Below are 18,410 nucleotides of genomic sequence, written 5' to 3'. Positions count from 1 at the left end.
CATGACATTGTTTCAATCACTGGCCATGCTTGGTGTGTTAAATTGAATGAGAACATTCCTGAAGCCGGGCACATGAAACAGGGCACATGCACAAATAAAAGACATATTTTATTTCATCTCAAATGCAATCATGTGCTGGAGGGCTGATGTTCTTTTATTGCTTTGAGATCATCTGCGAGATTGTAGAAGTGGGAACAATTATACTAGTGTGTGAGACCAATCAAATAAAGCTACATACCAAAGTGAAATTGATCAGAAATGCCTCTACGATACAATAAGTGTCTTTGGTGAGTTATTTTGTGTTTTGGTGAGAGAGTGAGAGAAAGAGAGGAAGAGGAAAAAGAGAGAGAGAGATAGAGAGAGAGAGGGAGAGAGAGAGAGAGAGAGAGAGAGAGAGATAGAGGTGCGCTATGATAAATGGCACCCTTGCAGCCATATCACGAGTTCCATTTAGTCGGCCTCGTGTGTGAAATCTGATGATAAAATGTGCTTTGGTTAGAATTGCAACAGTTTCATGTCAGCTCAACCGAAACAGCCAAGTGATGAAGTATTCAGTTATGAAGTGCCACTAAATTTATCTTTTTATTGCTTTGAAGATATGTTTGATTGCAATCATAAGTACACATTCAAGAACAGGGAAGAAAAGTATTTTGATAATGACAGATTTTGTTTTGTGTTCGGATAGTGGATGGATGGAAAATACTTTGCCATATTTGAGTTTCATTTAAAACGCGGGATATTTGATCACAGGTATAAACTTTGAAGTTCAAGATATTATCATTTACAGCAACTAAAGCATCTTTAAGTTATTGTGTTCAATGACTCGGAGTAGCTAAAAAAAAAGTTTAGGCTTAGCACATACACGTTGATTTTTTTAAAAACATTTCTAATCCATTGTGGTGTATAAATAAACATCATAAAAATGCTGTCATTGTCCAAATACTTCCGGACATAACGGTATACTGTTTATTTCTGTACAATTAGAAGTACAGTAATACAAACACATATATTTGAATACCCTTGTTATGTTGGTATCTGTTATGGCTTCTGTACTTTGACCTCAGCAATAATGAAACAAGTGTGTGTGTGTGTGTGTGTGTGGGGGGGGGGGGGTGGAACAATATCACACGAACGCACTCATTGCTAATGCTAGGGAAAATATTTTTGTTACTGACAATGTTTTTATGATGCTGATTGACCTTGCCACAAATTTGGAGTTGTTAAGATCATTTGTGCTGTTATTATTATATATTTTTTTAAAATTCATTTGAAATGCAAATTGCACAATGTTGACTAAAAATATTTTGGGACTGTTTGAATTTGTTAAGAAAGGAGGGAATGATATGAAATTTCTCAATGTGGGATTCAAAATTTCCCCAGTTTCCCCAGATAATCCGGATGAGTTGAATATTCTGAATCTGGAATGGTTTGAGTTGGCCAAAAAAATGGAAGAATGAAGGGAAGTAATTTGAAATTTCTCTATTTGCATTTTGAAATTTTGACAACGGGACTAGTTATCATGAATGAGTTGAATATAAATTGGAAAGGTTTGAATTGGTTAAAATGTGGAAGAAAGAGGGAATAACATGACGTGTGTTCATTTGGGATTTGAATTTAGAGAATTTTGGAATTTGATGAATAGGACTTCCCACGATGGCCTTGAACAAACATAACACTTTAAATTAGGGCAATGGTTTAAATCAGTGGAGAAATGCAGAATGAGTAGAACAATGAAAACAACCAAAATACGAGTTCTTGGTAATTATCAGAATCTGTTTTTCTGTTTATGTGGTTTTAGAAAATCTGTTCTTCAGAGTGTTTGGAGTGTTGTCAACAAACACAAACAAACAGAGCTAGCCAACGTTAACTCCACAAAGAAACAGACAAAGGTCACACGGGGGTGCCTCTCTGTTACACGCAGTGCAAAAAAGTCTAAGTCAAAGTTCAAGATTGGATGCTCCCTCTGTGCCTAACTTTAGTTGAGTATGTTGCTGTGTCGTCTCTTTGTTCTCTCCCGCCGCGACGTTTGTTGATGGCCAGAACGCAGAAACGCAACGTCTTCAACCAGACTCGCTCTTCTTAAAGTCTTTGCTGAATTTGAACACAAAAGAGGACCCCTGCCAAGGAAGGACACTCCAAATTAGTGTTAAAAAAAAAAAAGATTGATTCAATATCACCTAAAACCTGCAAGCAGAACTTTCATTCGTGAAAAATTAATTATGTCATTGAATGACATCCAATCAAGTGGTGGCATTAAAAAAAAAAAAAAAATCTGATCTATTTTCATTGACACTGTCAGAAAGGCATTAATTAAAAAAATATTTACAATTATTTTCAAACTACCCAGTGAGAGGTGTTTCTAAAATCCTCCTAAAAAAGGTAATAAAAGTAATCATTTGTATGCCTCCATTTTCTATCGCGCTTGTCCTTATGCATTTATTAGTTCTAGTTGAACTTGTTAGCCAGCTCATTATTAGCATGAAACATATTTTATTCTTTATTCTTACCTGATTGCAATTTTGGTGTGATGCTGAGAGTCGGGGCCGGCTGACACCTGATCTCGCACATCCAAGACAGGGAAGTCCATTACGTGTATCCGATTGGAAGTTTTTAATCATTGCATGATATCTATAACATTTTGCTAGAATACTGATACTAGTTGAAATGTGTGTTCACCTTGTAGTACATTGTAAATAATTCCCCATCTTATTTACAATATGCTTCTGTGAAATGCCCACCCTAAAAAAAACCATTCTGACAGTGTCAACCAATAGCGACAATTTTTTGATCTTCTACCGTGATTATGTAAATCGGTCACTTTGGCTTATTAGCAGAAATGGTGGAAAAAGTTCAAGATTGAGAGGGGGGGGGGGGGGAGGATCCATGACAATTTCATCACTGCTACAGTTTGTAGTGAATTTCCTTTCAAGCTGTTCCAATCAACAGCCTTTTTCTTACTCGTGGCTTCTATTTTTTGGGCTAACCTGAATTACGATTGCAATTCAATGTGATGAAAGTGTTTGCATGTTCCCGCAGTACCGAGAGCGGTCGAAAGAGGCAGAGACAGTCACACACTCATGACACTAAACACTAGCACACAACCAAGGCGTCACTTCTTACTTACACAGATACCACTGCACTCACTCACTGCAGAGCTTACTTCTTCTTCCCGCCTAATGACATATTTTCAGTTTTTTTCTTCTGCGCCTCATTGAACAAAAGACATACCTTTATGTTAGCAAGTGGCTTTGGATGGGGGCGGTGCGCATGCATGCATGTGTGACCGTGTGCACCTCATACGGACGAGACTTGACTTTAGGAGAGTTGGTGCCGCCGACATGAAATGTTTTGAATGCTTAAAATTGGAACTGTTGACTTGAGGTTTCAAAGTGTGGGAAATTTGTGTTCAAATATCTCTTGCTTGAAGCTCAGATACCATTTTCATCCAAGCTAGAGGAGATGATACAATGAGTTTGTGTCTTTATGAGGACCCCTTAGCTGCCCAACATGGCGCCTGATGTAAGATACATCAAATACAACACTGAACATGAAAAGGGAATGTCAGCAATTGTACTGGCTGAGATATTTCCGTTTGATATCTTCATGACCAACTCAGTGAAAACAAAACGATAACTACCAGGAATAAACTCTCACAAGGACCACTTAGTAGCCTAACAAGGTGCCTGATTTAAAGTATGTCAGACTTCCAGGCAAACTTCCATCGTAGGGGTACAAATGTTACACACCGCAATGTTAATGCTATTCATTAGCTCATCTATGACAATTTGCACTGTGTTAGCATTAAGCTAAGTGGTGTTGTAAAAAATGTCTAATTCTCGCCCGTTGTTTCATTTGTTTCAAGTTGCCCACACTTTGAAAGCCATTGGAATAGATGTTACCCAATCAAATCACTTTTGTGCAAATGTCCATATTAAAATTTGACATGAAATTTAGAGGTGTCTGCATCTGGATGATGTTCATGGTTTTGTTCAAAACGGCTCATATTTGAGACACCGACTCAACCACATACACGATAGATAAAATAGGTTTTACCTCTGTCATGGCATCGTCAATTTGTTTCAGCTCCTCGTAGTGGTCTCGGGAGTCCCTCAGGGGTTGAACCATGATCTCCTCAATTTGAGGGAAAAGCTGTTTGATAAAACACCAGTTAGCGACGTGTCAAAATATTCACACCGGTGACAAAGCGCATGTGAGCCGACCTTCATGACTGTTTCAAACATTGGGATGAGCACAAACTTGATGAAGCCGATTTGAGCGGTGGGCTTGGTGACTTTGTCTCTGTCCATGAAGGGGGCCACCGGGAGGCCCTCCGACTTCTCCCGGTCACTCTGGGAGACGCAGATGTTGATCACATCAGAATCACTTTTGTGTGTTTGGCCTTGTGCAATGACTCCCTATGTACAGTTGAATCTTGAAGACTTTTGAATATTTTTTTGAGATGAAAAAAAAAAAAATAGTTGGGTAAATTCTCACCTGCATGAAGTACTCCTCCAAAAGACAGTCCACCCACGGTTCGGCCACCTCGGTCGGCCGCACTTCATTGGAGATGTCACAGCATTTGATCAATACCATCTTGAGCTGAAAATACAACAAAGGGGATTTTCGTTGTACTAACACCAGTCACCACTAGATGGCAGGCCTCAACCTTCGAGGTTGAAATCTTATAAATCAGAAGCAAATTATGTTCACTGAATGTAAAGGAACAAAATTTGCAGTCACAATTATGTGGAGGGAAGGTTAAATGATGACAAATAAATGATATTTGCATAATTACACTGTGTTGCAAAAAAATGTAATCCAAAACTCAATGTACGTACACATGTCACATGCTCCTCATTGGTAAAGTCAAAGTTGTCCACTTTCTGCTTGAATGAGTCCAGTATCTCGCCATGTCTGGCCATGTCAGTGGCTAGGATGAGGGTGATTATAGCCTGTAGACAAAAAAAGCAAAGTCAGCAGAAGTCAGCTTGAAAACGGCATAGTTGGCATTAGTGAGCACACCGTTAGGCCCGCTCACCTGTCGAATCTGTTTAAATGCTTCGGGATCCACATTTGCGAAGATGTTGCACTCGGGAAGGGAAAGGATTTGGAAAGCCACGGCGCAGTGATGATTCTCCAGCGGTGAGATGTCGTTGTAGCGCACCGCTAGCTCCGTACGTGCGTTGATTTGATACCTGATAGGTGTGCGACATGGGTGGATGCTTTGAAAATGCTAATAGTTTTTTTTTTTTTTTAACATCCGAGAGCAAAACAAAACGCTGACAATATCTGCATCGGCGTTGTTTTTTTGGTGGTGAATAACAGATCTTACGTGTTGTTGTATCCAGGGTGGTCCAGGTCGTGACACACCGCAGCTGTCATTAGAATGCCCATATCAGTGAGAGTCAGCTTCTCCTGCACAAAAACCAAGTGAGACTTTACATATTGGTAAAGGCCCAACGAGGTTCTGAAAAAAATGTGAAGCCTCACCTGCAGGTTGCAGAGGTGGATCATGCCGTACATCATCTGACTTACGCAGAAGCAGTGACGGAAGTTGTGGAAGGGGTTGTTGCGGTAGTTCTCCTGGATGGCCAACTGCAAAATTAGAAAGGAGTATTTTGATATTTTATATTATATGATATTTTAAGGTATTTTTTTTTTTCCATATATTTTGTTTACCAGCCAGCGTTTGAGCGTGATTGGGTTCATGTTGAATTCTTTCACCAGACCCAAGTCATGGTACATATACTCCAAACAGCTCAGCATCTGAAACCATCAAGGAATACAAACAGATCAAATAATAAATAAATTAATAATTCAATTAAAATTAAGAAAGACAGAGATGAAGTGGATTTGCATATACCTCGTTATGCTCCCAGTGCCAGACGTCAAACGTTGGCTTCTTCAGTGCCTCGACAGTCTCCTGAGACAGTGTATACTGTGGAGGACAAATGTATAAGAAGCAGCGGTATCACTTCCATAATGTCCCCACCAAACACACCTTCGGATAATTAGGGACATCTCGTCTCGGAGTGACCTTCTTCCCGTCGTCAAAATTGTATTTACATGGGCAGTTTATCCTGAAGAAATAAAGAAAGCATATACAGTATGTTATTTTAAATACACAATTTGGAATGGTCTTTTGCAAAAATCATGGCAAACCTGCCGCCACTCCTCGATGTCATCTCATCCCGAAGCTTTCTCAGATCATTTTTACACTTCTCAATTTCCACCACCTTCAAGCCCTCCACTGAAGAAGGAGCACAACATTGTAGAGTGTTCATAATGTCGAGAAGATTTGGATTTCTTCAAATCCACCACTTACGTTCCACTCTCTTCTCCAGCATGGCAAGCCTATTGGTGACCTCGGTCTTCAGCTCATTGATGCGAAATGCTCTGCGAGGAAACCATATTGCATAAAAATAAACGGCACAGGGGGAAAAAACACACACAATACTTTGTTTTGACGTGTGACTGAGCTAATCTTCACCGGGATTGCGCAAGCGGCTTTAAAGGCAGCGCTTGTCATTTATTTACGTGTGTAAGATACAGCCAGAGAATAATAAACGACAGAGGTGTTACCTGCTGAACTGCTCTGCCACCTGGGACAGCACATTCTGAAACATGTCCTCCTTCTCTGTACAGACAATGACGTCACAGTTGTCACCTTGCAGGTATCGCTGTTGTTGTTGACGCACAACTGCATGTTGCTTACTTACCCCCGAGTTGGCCAGTAGTCAGGGGGACAACTTTATACAATGAGCTGTACACAAAGCAGATAGTTATAAATTGCAATTTGCATTTAATCTCGCTTGAAGGTGTGTTACAGGTAAGCAGACGAATTCAAAATAAATGACATCCAGGCTGTTCAAGGGGATGCATGGCCTTTTTATGTCATCACTTTAAAGTCCGAGTGTGGCAATATCATACTGTGCATACTTGGGTGAGTTGGTCGGCATGGTGGGATCTATCGAGACCAAGGCACCCTCTGCATCCACAATCATGATTGCAGTGTTCCTTTAGGAAACACATGGCAGGTACAGTTATAAGAATATAATCCAATCACTCATGCATTACTATTAATAGTAGTCATGCACTGCCCCCTAGTGGTATAGAGTTTAAAGTGCAAGTGAACTATATATATATATATATATATATATATATATATTCCTTTTAAATACAAGTAATAAAAATCCAAATTGTTAGCGTAAATTAGTCATGTGATGGACTACATAGCCCGTCATAGCACCTACAGTATTTGTAGAAAACTCATTCACAGAATTTTAGTCATAAAAAAAGATTACTACACTGAAATCATAATTGTCACTGAAAAAAATGTAAATCAACAAAGCAGGTGGTACCAACCTGGGGATGTTAGAAGAGGTACACAAAAGCTCCCTAATGTCACATGGACTGCAGTGCCTACTAAACACCACCTGGAAAGAACACACATTTAACTGTAGTTTTGCCTGAGATTTAATGCAAACCAAAAATACCAAAGAATGAACTTAAACAAATACATTGTGCTCCGTTTGATGTTACAGGGTGGTGCGGTGATCAGATATCGCTCTGCAGCTCAAGGCATAACGATATCACAAATATTGATAGAAATGGCCATGCATGTAGAAGAAAGACCACGAGTGATGGTGATCTTGCAGTGACCTTGAAAAAGGAGCAGGTGTAGCAGACAAACTGAATCGTGGGTTCGGGCCCTTGAGCAGACATGTGTCATCAGCAGCTCTCTACTTGAAACACTTAGCGGACCGGCAAGTGTTGCATTTAAGCTCTTTGCCTATGTGCGCTTGGAATGATGCATCATGATGTCTAAATGCAGACAGCCATTTTTAGTTTCTGGTGTAGGAGCGCTCGTAAGATGGCGGCGTGGTTATAATAATAAAATGATGGCATTTTTTAATCGGCATTGCAAAGAATTACGTGAGCAAGGATGTTTATGTGGCTACGTTTGCGTCATCTGAATTTATGGCCGTGAGGTGTTTGAATTATCTCTGTCAGAAACACCCGGAAGGCAAAGTGCGCTCTGTGACAGGTTAATTTTAGATCTGACACGGGCGGGGTGAGTCAACTGGGAATACATAGAAGGTGCTTTAAATTGAATTAGCATCATTAGTTTGATAAAGTGTCTTTGTTTTGCGACATGAAAGCATATTCAACTTCATTATTTGTAATTGTTGTTTTACAATAAGGTACACTTTGCACTATTTTGACAGTTCTCGAACTTTTTACACTAAATTCCACCCAAAAAAAAACAAATACCAACATTAAAATACATTAATGTAGTTGGCACAATTGTTTATCAAAAACAAGACAATAGTTTGATTCTTCTAAAGTGTATTTGATATCATTATAAGCTACTCTAAAACTAAACATTTGGAACAGGAATACTCTATTTAAATATCAGGAAAAACTTGTTAAATTATGATGCACATGTTGAATAGAATGCTCATAAATTTAACGTTTAAATAAAAGTTAAAGACTGAGTCCACTTTAAAAGACAAACATGTACCACACACAATACAAATAATTCATTTCTAATTAATTGCAGACAACTCGAAAGAGTCTGTACTCATACCACCCCAAAACTGGCAATTTAAAAATGTCTTTTTGCATACTCACTTTTTGTACTTTCCCATCCACATCCAGATAAATGGCTTTGGGGGCATAGGAGGAGGAGCTGGAGCCCATGTTTGACCTCCCTCTCCTCTTACACGCCCGTAGCGATGCTGACCTGGACTGACACTAATGGGCAAAGTTGAGGAGGCGACCACGGGAACGTGTCCTATCACACAAACAAAATAGGAAAAAAGAAAGACATAAATAAAAAATAAACAAGAGATAACAAGTAAGCATATATAATTACGATTACAAGTTGATGAAACACAAATCACAAAAAAAGGTCAAATTAGCGAAAGGTGCCAACAATACTCACAATACAAGATGCGCGGCTTCCCCAGAGGAGAGCGACGGTAACGTCCCCGGGGTGACGACGCTGCAGCCGGCTCACTTTTGCCTGAGTGTTCAAAATCGGCGGAGGCGAGGCGATGAGCTGAGTGGCGCGATGGAGATGCGATGTGAGGGAGCCAGAGGGCTTTGGTGTACCATCAATATAACCGGCTCTCCTGGCCGGTTGCCGGGGGACCGTTACTATGGTGAGAAATAAGACAACCCCCTGTGACCCTTCGCTGTGGTCAGATGCCTCTTGTACATGCTGAGGGGAACGATACACGTAAACACGGTGGGCATAAACACAGCTTTGATTAAAATAGCCAATAGGTGAATGAAATACGGATCCATGAGATAAAGCATTAATTTACTCTGGGTCAAGAATAACCCAATTATGGGTCAAAAGGGGACCAACCAGCACAAACGGGGTTGTTTTGGGGGTTATTCTCCCTACTGCGGACTCTTGTGACCTTTGTTTTAATAACGCATATCTCAAATAGGCACATGATGATTCTTCCTTTTGCGCTTGCCTTCTCGTGCCCTTGTCCACTCATGTGCTGACTTGCTTCTTGAGAGGAGGCACACCAGATGGTTTGGTCAGATGAGTTGAGGCCACGCAGGCACTTGAAGAGATTTATTCTTGGTTTATTTTTGGTGCTAATTTGTAGTCAGATGATCACGAGGGAACGGCATGGCCTGATAACCGGTATTGCTCCAGGTGGAGTGTAGAAGTAGTGATGAAAATCCTCGATTGTGGGTTTTATTAGAAGTTTTGTATGGATAGCCCAATTAAAAACACAATGTAAATATATATACATATGTTATCCTCCACACCCGCAAAAAGATTTGAAATGTTTTTTACTAACTCCCCCCCAAAAATCTTCAAAACACTGACAAACATTCATGAAATCGGGGGATAAAAACAGAGAAAAAGTTTTGTGTTTTCAACTTAGGGTATTGGGTCTTTTATACATGCATTAAAAATATATTGTCAAAAATAAAATCTATAAAGCACATATATTTTCCACATATTTTCCACGGGGATGGGTCAAATGCAGAGGACAAATTTCACCACACCCAAATGTGTGTGTGATGATCATTGGGACTTTAACTTAAAAGATATGTATGCCGGTGTAAATATGAGTCATTTTACCCGCCATTTTATCTACCAGTCTCCACCTGCCCACTGCCAATTATTAAAATCTTGACCTACAGTCACTGACAAAAGCCAGATAAGAGTTTTCCGACAATACTGTCACCCCCTCCCTTCGTCTGGGGAATTCCACATCAACAGGGCTTGAGTGAAAATGCTCCACCAACCAGCGTGTAGGAGGTCATTAATTAGAGATGGAGAGCGTCATGCGGTATCCATGTCCCTTGAGGCTAATTAGCATGGCTGAATCCCACTCCCTACATCTCAATACAAGTGCTACGCAATGGAAGACATGCTGCAATAAATGCGTGTGAAAAGAACATCGTGTTTTTGTGAATCAAAAAAGTGATTACGATTGACCTTTTCATATTTTCGGTTCCGCCTTAGCCGCTAAGCTATGGCTAGCTAGCATTATGGTCTGGTGATAGCAGTCAATGACTTCAAGTATTCAAGTTTGACGCTTTTAACACTAACCCTAACCCTCTAGTCCCTATCGCCTGTGAATATTTTTTGATACGATATGTCCACAGATCTACTTGGTTTGACTATTAACGTGTATTTAGAAGCTTTTATTCGTAGAGAAGGGAGTCCACATGAAAACAAACAGATATTGTTGTGTAATCCAAAGGACGCATCACACCTTTAGACACCTGAATGACACATTTCAGGATAAAAGGCGCCAATGAAATGATAGCGATTTCAATTACAAAAGGCCTGGGTGTGCAGCTGGACGGACATCTGAGAGGAAGGGAAATTATCCTGATAATAGGATGCTTCTGTTTTTGCTATGTTTGAGTGTGTTTTTATGCTCTCCTTCGGATGATTCGACAAAACTGGTGCGAGATACATTTCTGATAACAGCATCCGCTCTTCTACAATAGGTCTGCTTAAAATCACATGAGGAAAAGCTTACTAGAAGATCTGAACTTTATTTCTTATTAATCAAAGGCACTTAAAATGGTGACAGGTTGTGGACACTTGATTTATCTTGGTCGATTTTTTTCACATCAGAAAAAACTGCAACAGCGTCATACTATAAGAGCTGTTTCTAATTCTGCCCTTCTCAACAAATAATTACGTCATACGCAAAACACACACAACAGGTCTTCAAATAGAAGGAAATCATGAATGGTCACATTGAGAGCCAATTGATTGGAGGTTGCATGATTGCACGGTGCCCTTTAATCACTGCAAATCGCCATAATTGAATTAAAGCCTCTTCATGTTAATTACGCGGCCATTTTAATTCACCTAATTCCATGTTTATTTTAGGAACTATTTATACTTTGTGAGTCCAAAACTCAGCAGTTAAATAAAAAAAATGGACATGATAAATGAAGTCCACTGCCTGCGAGTTGAGAGAATGCAATGTGATGGGGACATCTTATGGACTAAAAGGGGTTAGAGCTAAAGCTAGGGTGAGGGGTCAGGAGTCTAAGGTTAGGGCTAGGGTTAGGGTCGGGGTTAGAGCTAGTGTTAGAGTTAGGGCTAGGTTTGGGGTTAGGGTTAGGGCTGGGGTTAGCACAGGTTCAGCTCTAACCCTAACCCTTGACCCTTAAACCTTAACCCTAGCTCTAACCCTAACCCTAGCTAACCCGGCGCAACTGAAATAAAAAAGATAAAATAGAGAATGATTTGATTTGCATTAAAAATCTGACATGATGCATTAATGGTGGCCTTATAGTCCTTTTAATACCACATTTACAAATGCAAAGAATAATGCAATTCTTGACTATTTTTGATTATACAGGACACAAGAGTTATGGCAAATTCTGTGGAGTGACAAACACACACATATGTGTGTATGTATATATATATATATATATATATATATATATATATATATATATATATGCATTTCTCTTACCTAACAAATGAGCTGTCACTCCACAGAATTCTCCTCAATCATACTGGCGTTTTCCAATTTCTACTACATTGTGCTTAAGAGGACCCATGAAGAAGCAAAGGACTACTGTAGACGGACACACACGGACCTTGCCACTATCAACAACTTAACAGACATGAGCGATCTGATTGCCTCTGTTCCAAATGACACCATCAAAGCGTGGATAGGACCGGAGTTTAACCCTTAAACCCTAACCCTTAAACCCTAACTAACCCCAGCCCTAACCCTTGCTCTAACCCTAACCCTAGCTCTAACCCTAATCCTAGCTCTAACCCTAACCCTCAGTCTAACCCTAACCCTTGCTAACCCGGCACAGTTGAAATAAAAAAAAGATAAAAAGAAGAATGATTTGATTTGGATTAAAAATCTGACATGATGCATTAATGGTGCGCCTTATAGTCCGGTGCGCCTCATATGAGGACAAAGTTTTAAAATGAGCCATTCATTGAAGGTACTCATCAGATATTCCCAGTGAAATGAGTAAAACAACAAAAATGGCACTCTGCATAGTTCGGTACATGTAACCTATGAAAATACTTTTATATTACGAAATGTCATCAAAAGGCTACACAAGTATTGCTGTTTGCCACAGAAGGAATTGCTGGCAAGCAAACGCAAGGAGTGACGTCACTGCTGGGGCGAACCCTGCTGCGTCTCCTCACTGGGCGCGGGACTCTTCGCCTCCACGGGCAGACGAATGTTTGGGATTCCGACAGGAGGTCGAACTTTTCGGATGGGGCTAAAACTGCGCGGGGACGAACAGGGCGAGTGGGCTGGCGAGCGTGCGGGGCTCATCGGAGGTCCCGTTGAGGCTTGCGGGAGAAGCTGTGCCAGCGGGGACGGGCTGCGCGAGTACCTGCGCGGGGTGGTCCAGATGGGCGGCTCAGTTCTGTGGCCATGGGTGGGGAGGACCGGGACGTAGCTTGCGGGGAAATTCAATTCTGATTGGCTGTAGGTATTGCAAGCGCTTTCTTCCAAACGCTCAAGAGTCTCCTGGAAGATGAGAGTGAAGAGCTACTGTTTATCTTGTCAGTGTTTTACAACATTTGTTGTTTTATATTAATGTAAACGCAGCCATATTGGATTAAATGACTCGAGGTCTCACTTACATCTTCATTGAGTACATACAGAGGCATGGGACTCCTTCGACCGAGGGTGGTTGGCTTGGGGACGACGTCAACTGCAACAGAGACAAAAAAAATAAAAAAATAAATAACAGCAATACAGTTGTGCAACACAAAAAAAATGTAAAATATCTAAAATTATAAAAGGTCATGGGACTGAAATGCATTACATCCATTTTCTTTCCCAAATGACATAGCTATAAATTCAACCTTGCTTTCAAACCTAAAACCAAAAATGAAAATACCTCAAAAAATGAAATAACCTAAATAAACTAAGACAAAATAATCTTAGCTAAATATAATCCAGAACATAAAATGGTAGTTCAAATATTTGTATTGCCATTTCCAACAATAATAAAGCATTGTGCAAAAATAAATCTTTGCTTACTATCATGGCCATTTTCTCCCTGTTCCATGTAGATGGGGGCTCTCTGCGGGACGGGTCTATGCTTCTTTCTACAATGCATTCGTGGGGGTAGAAAAAACACAAAAAACAAGTTGCATGTTTATGCGACAGGCAGACACACACACAAAAAAAGACGGCTTCTCACTTGGATGGCTTCCAGCAGGCACACACGGTCACCAGGGTGATGAGGAGGAAAATGCCTCCGGTGGACAGGATGATGTACAGCGAGCTCCGTCCTGAACCAGATGCAGATGTTTGAGATGAAGATAAAAAAATAAAAAAAACGTTAATATAAATATCCTTTTCCATACATATCGTTTATTTATTGATTGATTCACACACTGCTTACAGTTTTTCCTCCCCCCCCACCAAATAATAGTCCATTCATGCTTTTTTCATGCCAACATTGTGTGAGAGGCAGGCATGCCTCTGTGCGGCTCACTGGGATGGAATAATTGCTTTGGCATGCAACTGAAAACAACATCTCAATACATCCTGGAACCTCCCCGGTGGTGTATGATGCCACCTACTGTAGACAGTGAGCTTGACGGGTGTGCTCTTCATGCTGCTGACTGCGTTCTCCACCGTGCAGGTGTAGATGTCGTCGTCCGACATGAGGACACGCGCGATGGTCAACACCTTTTGGTCGTGCGAGAGCAGCAGGCGGGAGTCGTTGGCCTGCACCTTGCCTGCCTTCAGCCAAGCGTACACGGGCTTGGTGCCATTGTCGTGGGAGCAGTGCAAGTTGAAGTGTTCGCTGTACTCGAGGACAGATGACGCCACCATCTGGATGTAGGGCTTGGAAACTGGAACTGAGGACATATACAGAAAGATATGTTTTAAGAAATTATCATTCTTTTTGTTGTACTTTACAATACAGCCATACATTTTCTATTAATTGCTGATCTGATCTTTAGTGATTAATAAGGCACATTTTTGACTTTGTAAAAACAGCCACAAAACAATTCAAATATCGGCTTTTACTTTGGAAACAATGTAAAACATTTTTGCCAGATTTCTGATCGATAATATGGACCAGTAACTGATTATCAATTTGTGATTGTGCATTTTCTGTTCAGTCGAGTTCTTGTTTTTGGATAAAGGGATAGAAACAAAACACTTCACCGATTCATCGACAAAAATATCGTATTTACGCATGCGGGATTATTTATCTTTATCTGTGTATTTTGCAGTGATTATAAACTGCAGCCTACTACTTAAAAAAAGGTAAGATTTGTAGCAGAAGAACTCAAGGCTGGACAACATGCCTACTCACAATATAGCGAGCATCTGACAGTTCCTGACTATATTGTGGTATCATGTGAAAACCTAATGGAGTATACATGTCCATCTAAGTGGATAAGTACTTACCATCCACAGTCAGCTCAATATAGTGTTCCCCCGTGAAGGTGTCATCCGTGATGGAGATCTCCACCTCGTACAATCCTTCGTCCGACAGCTGCAGGTTGTGAAGCAGCAGCGAACCGTTTTCGAACACCAGAATGCGGTTACGGTACTCCGGCCGAAGGTTCCCGATGATGTCGATACCGATGGACTGCACCACGGTGACTGGCTTCACTTTGTCCCTCTTCACCTGCCACTTGATTACCGGCTTGTCCGCGCTGCTGCTGGAGTAGCTGACGGACAGCAGAGCTTCTTTGCCCACGATGCCCCTCACCACTTGGGTTTGGCTCGTCACATTCACCCCCGACACTTCACCTGGGGCCAATAGGAAGGTTGGATGAGGAGTTAGAACGAGTAACGTACGTCCCAAGTCTTAACTTTCAGGTTTTAAAAGAGTTTCAAGATCTAATATATATTGCGAGTAAAGTCAAATTTCAAGTGAGTTGAATCAAACAAAGCATGGAGGACACTCCCTTGTAATAAGTCACCCACTAACAGCAGTAGTTAGATTTGCAGATTGAATAAAACACTAACAATGTTAAAGTGGTTCATTTCTTCTGAAACATCGCAGTAAGTCACAATCACGTGACAGCGAGTCAGCATGAAACTGGCACCGCTAATGAAATTCAGGCCAAATTAGTTCTCCTGGACTTCCATTATTTACGTTCAGGCTTCTTTTTGCACCGAAGTGTCAAACTGTCTCCATTGTTAAAGGCAGACGATACGGTGCATTTTTCATCATGATGGGCCTGCTTATTTAGAGGCTTCTTTTGCACCACTGAGACTGAGACAGGAGCCCTACTTTAATGTCCTTTTTGATCCATTTACAGACTAAATTTATTTGGCCAATGGTACAGTCCTATTCTTCTTCGTCACTTTTTAAAATTCCTTCATGAGTCAGAAAGTAGCCTGCGAGCTAACGGTTGAACTGTCCCACTTCCCAAAAAGAAAATTAGTATGGTCCTGTTGGGCCTCTTGAACCAGGTAGTGGCCTGGAACACCCCGTCTAATCAAAAATGGTTATCTTACATTATTTTCCACCATGCTTGTCCTCAGAAGAATTTACTATTTAAAATGTATACAAAACAAAAGGTAAAATACAATAGATTGAGTTAAATATTTTTCTTGCTTTCGCTGAGTTACCATGATTTTAGCTACTTGTTTTTTCCTCCTTTTGATGGCAATTTAATGAGTCCAAATTCTTTGCATAGGCACCTTAATGCAGCCATTAGTGTGCTCACTGTGTGTTCTGCACACAAACAAAACAAAAAAATGTGCCCACACTGTGCTCATGCTTTTTCACATCTTGCTCGGTAATCCGCTTCACACAAACTGCAGGACATCCTCCCCAACATGTAAAATACTAATTTTGATTTCCATGAGATCTTTATAGGGAAGCCTTGTCTTGGTAAGCAACACAGCATAGCACATATGTTCCCTGTGGAGACAGCTTCTCCCTAAGTGGACACAAGTCCAAACATTGGCTCTTGGCCGGCTGTCTTGGGAGGAGTCCCACTGTGATGTGAGCAAGACAACAGGGAAAGAGAGAGAGAGAATAAAAAGTGAGAGAAATATTCTGCACTGTTGACTAATTCTGTGCAGCCAGGCAGTTAGCAGGGCATCGCCTCTTCGTCATGGCAACCTCTTTGGCCGTCGGACAGGGGTTGTCTAGGCGATAAGACAAAGGGCACGATTGTTGGAGCTCCCTTGAAAAGAGTGAGCGAGAAACTGGGAGCCAGAGAGAAAGTCTTTGTCAGCGGTGAAGTTGGAGATAGGCACAAGAGCTCTTAGCACGATAGGTCCAGTTCGCTGGTTCGAACTTTTCTGCTGCGCTCAACATTTTAATAGAACCACAGTCACAAAGTAAAAATAATCATTAGTAGCAGACGGAGCTTAACTATTTACAGTGAGAGAAAAAAATACATTGTCATGTGTTTCTCTATCACTATGATAGCAGATTACTTCCTGGTTCCTCCGCTAGAAATGAACAAATAAAAATAAAAATTTAAATAATTAAATCCATAAATAAATGAATAAATCCATAAAGAAATGAATAAATCCACAAATAAATAAATAAATAAATAAATAAATATTGCTCAGCAGGCTACTTCCTGGTTCACTGCCCAAAATCAATTTTGGGAATTGTAATGGCTCCACTGAGTGCAAACCCACAAAATTGAACACCTGTACTGCACCTATACACATATTCTCACTAAACTTTAAATAGATTAGTGCTTTGCAATTGGCTGGAGACCATTCCAGGGTATAATTCGCATCTCGCCCATAGGATTTAAAAGGTTGGTACTGATTATGGAGAAGTCAGTTACAACATTGATACCGCTCGTAAACAGTCATTTCTTTCTTTTGCACTTGGCGGAGGTAATAAAATGCCTAAATCACCTCTGCGGGGCCCTTAACTGTTTATAATTAAGAGTGCTATCAAATAAACTGTCGTGCAACCACCACAGGAAGAAAAACATCAAACACACACTACACAATCAACAACAATCCAAACGATGCTACTAGGAGCTCGTCCATGTCAACATTTTAAAAGGTAAAAAGTTAGGACACACCTGTGAAGAGTAGAAGGAGGAGGCCGAGCAGGGTGAGGAGTGCAGGAACGTCAGTAGAGAGACTGTGGCCTGTCTTCCTTCCCGCCTTCATCTTGTGTCCTGGGCAGAGGCGTTCTCCCACTTAGTGAGCATGGTTTAACCACACTGGGCACGTCTCTCTCCCCACTGCACTGCACTGCCTGCAACACTGGCCTCTTCCTGGACACACTGAGCCCCACTCTCTCCTCTCGGCACCCCCAGTCATAGTCAACAACAGCCCAACTGTGTGTGTGTGTCTGTGTGACAGAGACATAGTATGGATGAGCAGCCCTCTTTCACACCATTAAAAGCAACAAGAGTGTTGAAAAGGTTTTTAAAAAATACTCGTTGAATATATCATGAACTTGCAAAGAATTGCTGTTGAAAAGTGTGCAACTGTACTTGAATGGCGCACTCGAGGTCCTCATTTGTTTAAAAAAAAAATAACTTAGCTCTTTAAGCTTCTATTCAGCCTAACTGGAGCCAGCTTGGTAAATTCAAAAATGGTTACTTAGCAACCAGGCTTGCAATCAAATTCTGTTGCAGGCAAAGAGAAGAGGTATAAGGAGCCATTACTTGATTTATTTGTTCTATTCAATTGAATTGAAATGCAACATTTATTTTTTTTACATTTTTATTTTGTTGGATTTGACACCGATTCTGTTCAGACTAATTTATTGTACCATTTTTTCCAGACTAAATGATTAATAGTGCAAGTACATTTCTGCCATCTTGTAAAGAATTTGGAGTGCCCGCCTACAAAGGGAAATTTCAGAAAGCAGCAACAACTTGATTGAAAGCTCAAAAGCGAGCAATGTGAGAACACTCTCGTGTGTAGTCGGCCATCAAAGTCCATTCCCCTAAG

The 18,410-nt window shown here is 40.7% G+C and overlaps 2 protein-coding genes across 3 annotated transcripts; both read right to left on the bottom strand.

Annotated features, from left to right (window-relative positions):
• On the bottom strand, positions 1-8,703 carry pde9ac (phosphodiesterase 9ac). Of its 2 annotated transcripts, XM_085916291.1 has the most exons (19): positions 8,635-8,703; positions 7,366-7,436; positions 6,940-7,017; positions 6,720-6,763; positions 6,583-6,637; positions 6,326-6,396; positions 6,163-6,250; positions 6,002-6,080; positions 5,864-5,938; positions 5,680-5,766; positions 5,491-5,595; positions 5,333-5,415; positions 5,039-5,195; positions 4,839-4,952; positions 4,495-4,599; positions 4,221-4,415; positions 4,054-4,149; positions 2,508-2,554; positions 1-2,117 (listed from the first exon to the last, which is right to left on the bottom strand). In XM_085916291.1, the coding sequence occupies exons 1-19, from the start codon at positions 8,701-8,703 to the stop codon at positions 1,976-1,978; spliced, it is 1,761 nt and encodes a 586-aa protein (XP_085772417.1). In that variant the 3' UTR covers positions 1-1,975. The 2 variants fall into 2 exon arrangements, with proteins under 2 accessions (XP_085772417.1, XP_085772418.1); XM_085916292.1 differs by lacking the exon at positions 2,508-2,554 and having other exon boundaries at positions 4,221-4,349.
• Positions 8,704-11,069: 2,366 nt separating this feature from the next.
• Positions 11,070-17,987, bottom strand: hepacama (hepatic and glial cell adhesion molecule a). The gene is made up of 7 exons (XM_085916339.1): positions 17,528-17,987; positions 14,922-15,269; positions 14,081-14,362; positions 13,696-13,786; positions 13,533-13,600; positions 13,130-13,200; positions 11,070-13,013 (listed from the first exon to the last, which is right to left on the bottom strand). Exons 1-7 carry the CDS (start codon positions 17,616-17,618, stop codon positions 12,648-12,650), a joined length of 1,317 nt encoding a protein of 438 aa, XP_085772465.1. The 5' UTR covers positions 17,619-17,987; the 3' UTR covers positions 11,070-12,647.
• Between the last annotated feature and the right edge of the window lie 423 nt (positions 17,988-18,410).

Source organism: Syngnathus leptorhynchus, chromosome 7 (assembly GCF_054491065.1).
Source record: "Syngnathus leptorhynchus isolate UIUO chromosome 7, UIUO_Slep, whole genome shotgun sequence".
In the NCBI taxonomy this organism is placed as follows: Eukaryota; Metazoa; Chordata; class Actinopteri; order Syngnathiformes; family Syngnathidae; genus Syngnathus; species Syngnathus leptorhynchus.
Note: the sequence above shows the minus strand (reverse complement) of the source record. Positions and strands in the feature narration are given on the sequence as shown.

Bases quoted from the DNA above. Each gene is read 5' to 3' on its own strand.
- pde9ac (XM_085916291.1), bottom strand. From the start codon at position 8,703: ATGGGCTCCAGCTCCTCCTCCTATGCCCCCAAAGCCATTTATCTGGAT. The intron at 5,416-5,490 runs GTGAGGCTTCAC...GTTTTTGTGCAG, and splicing joins TCCACCTCTGCAACCTGCAG to GAGAAGCTGACTCTCACTGA. The intron at 2,555-4,053 runs GTAAAACCTATT...GTGCGAGATCAG, and splicing joins TTGACGATGCCATGACAGAG to GTGTCAGCCGGCCCCGACTC.
- hepacama (XM_085916339.1), bottom strand. From the start codon at position 17,618: ATGAAGGCGGGAAGGAAGACAGGCCACAGTCTCTCTACTGACGTTCCT. The intron at 13,787-14,080 runs GTAGGTGGCATC...CATCTGGTTCAG, and splicing joins CGTCAAGCTCACTGTCTACA to GACGGAGCTCGCTGTACATC. The intron at 13,601-13,695 runs GTGAGAAGCCGT...AATGCATTGTAG, and splicing joins GCCTGCTGGAAGCCATCCAA to AAAGAAGCATAGACCCGTCC.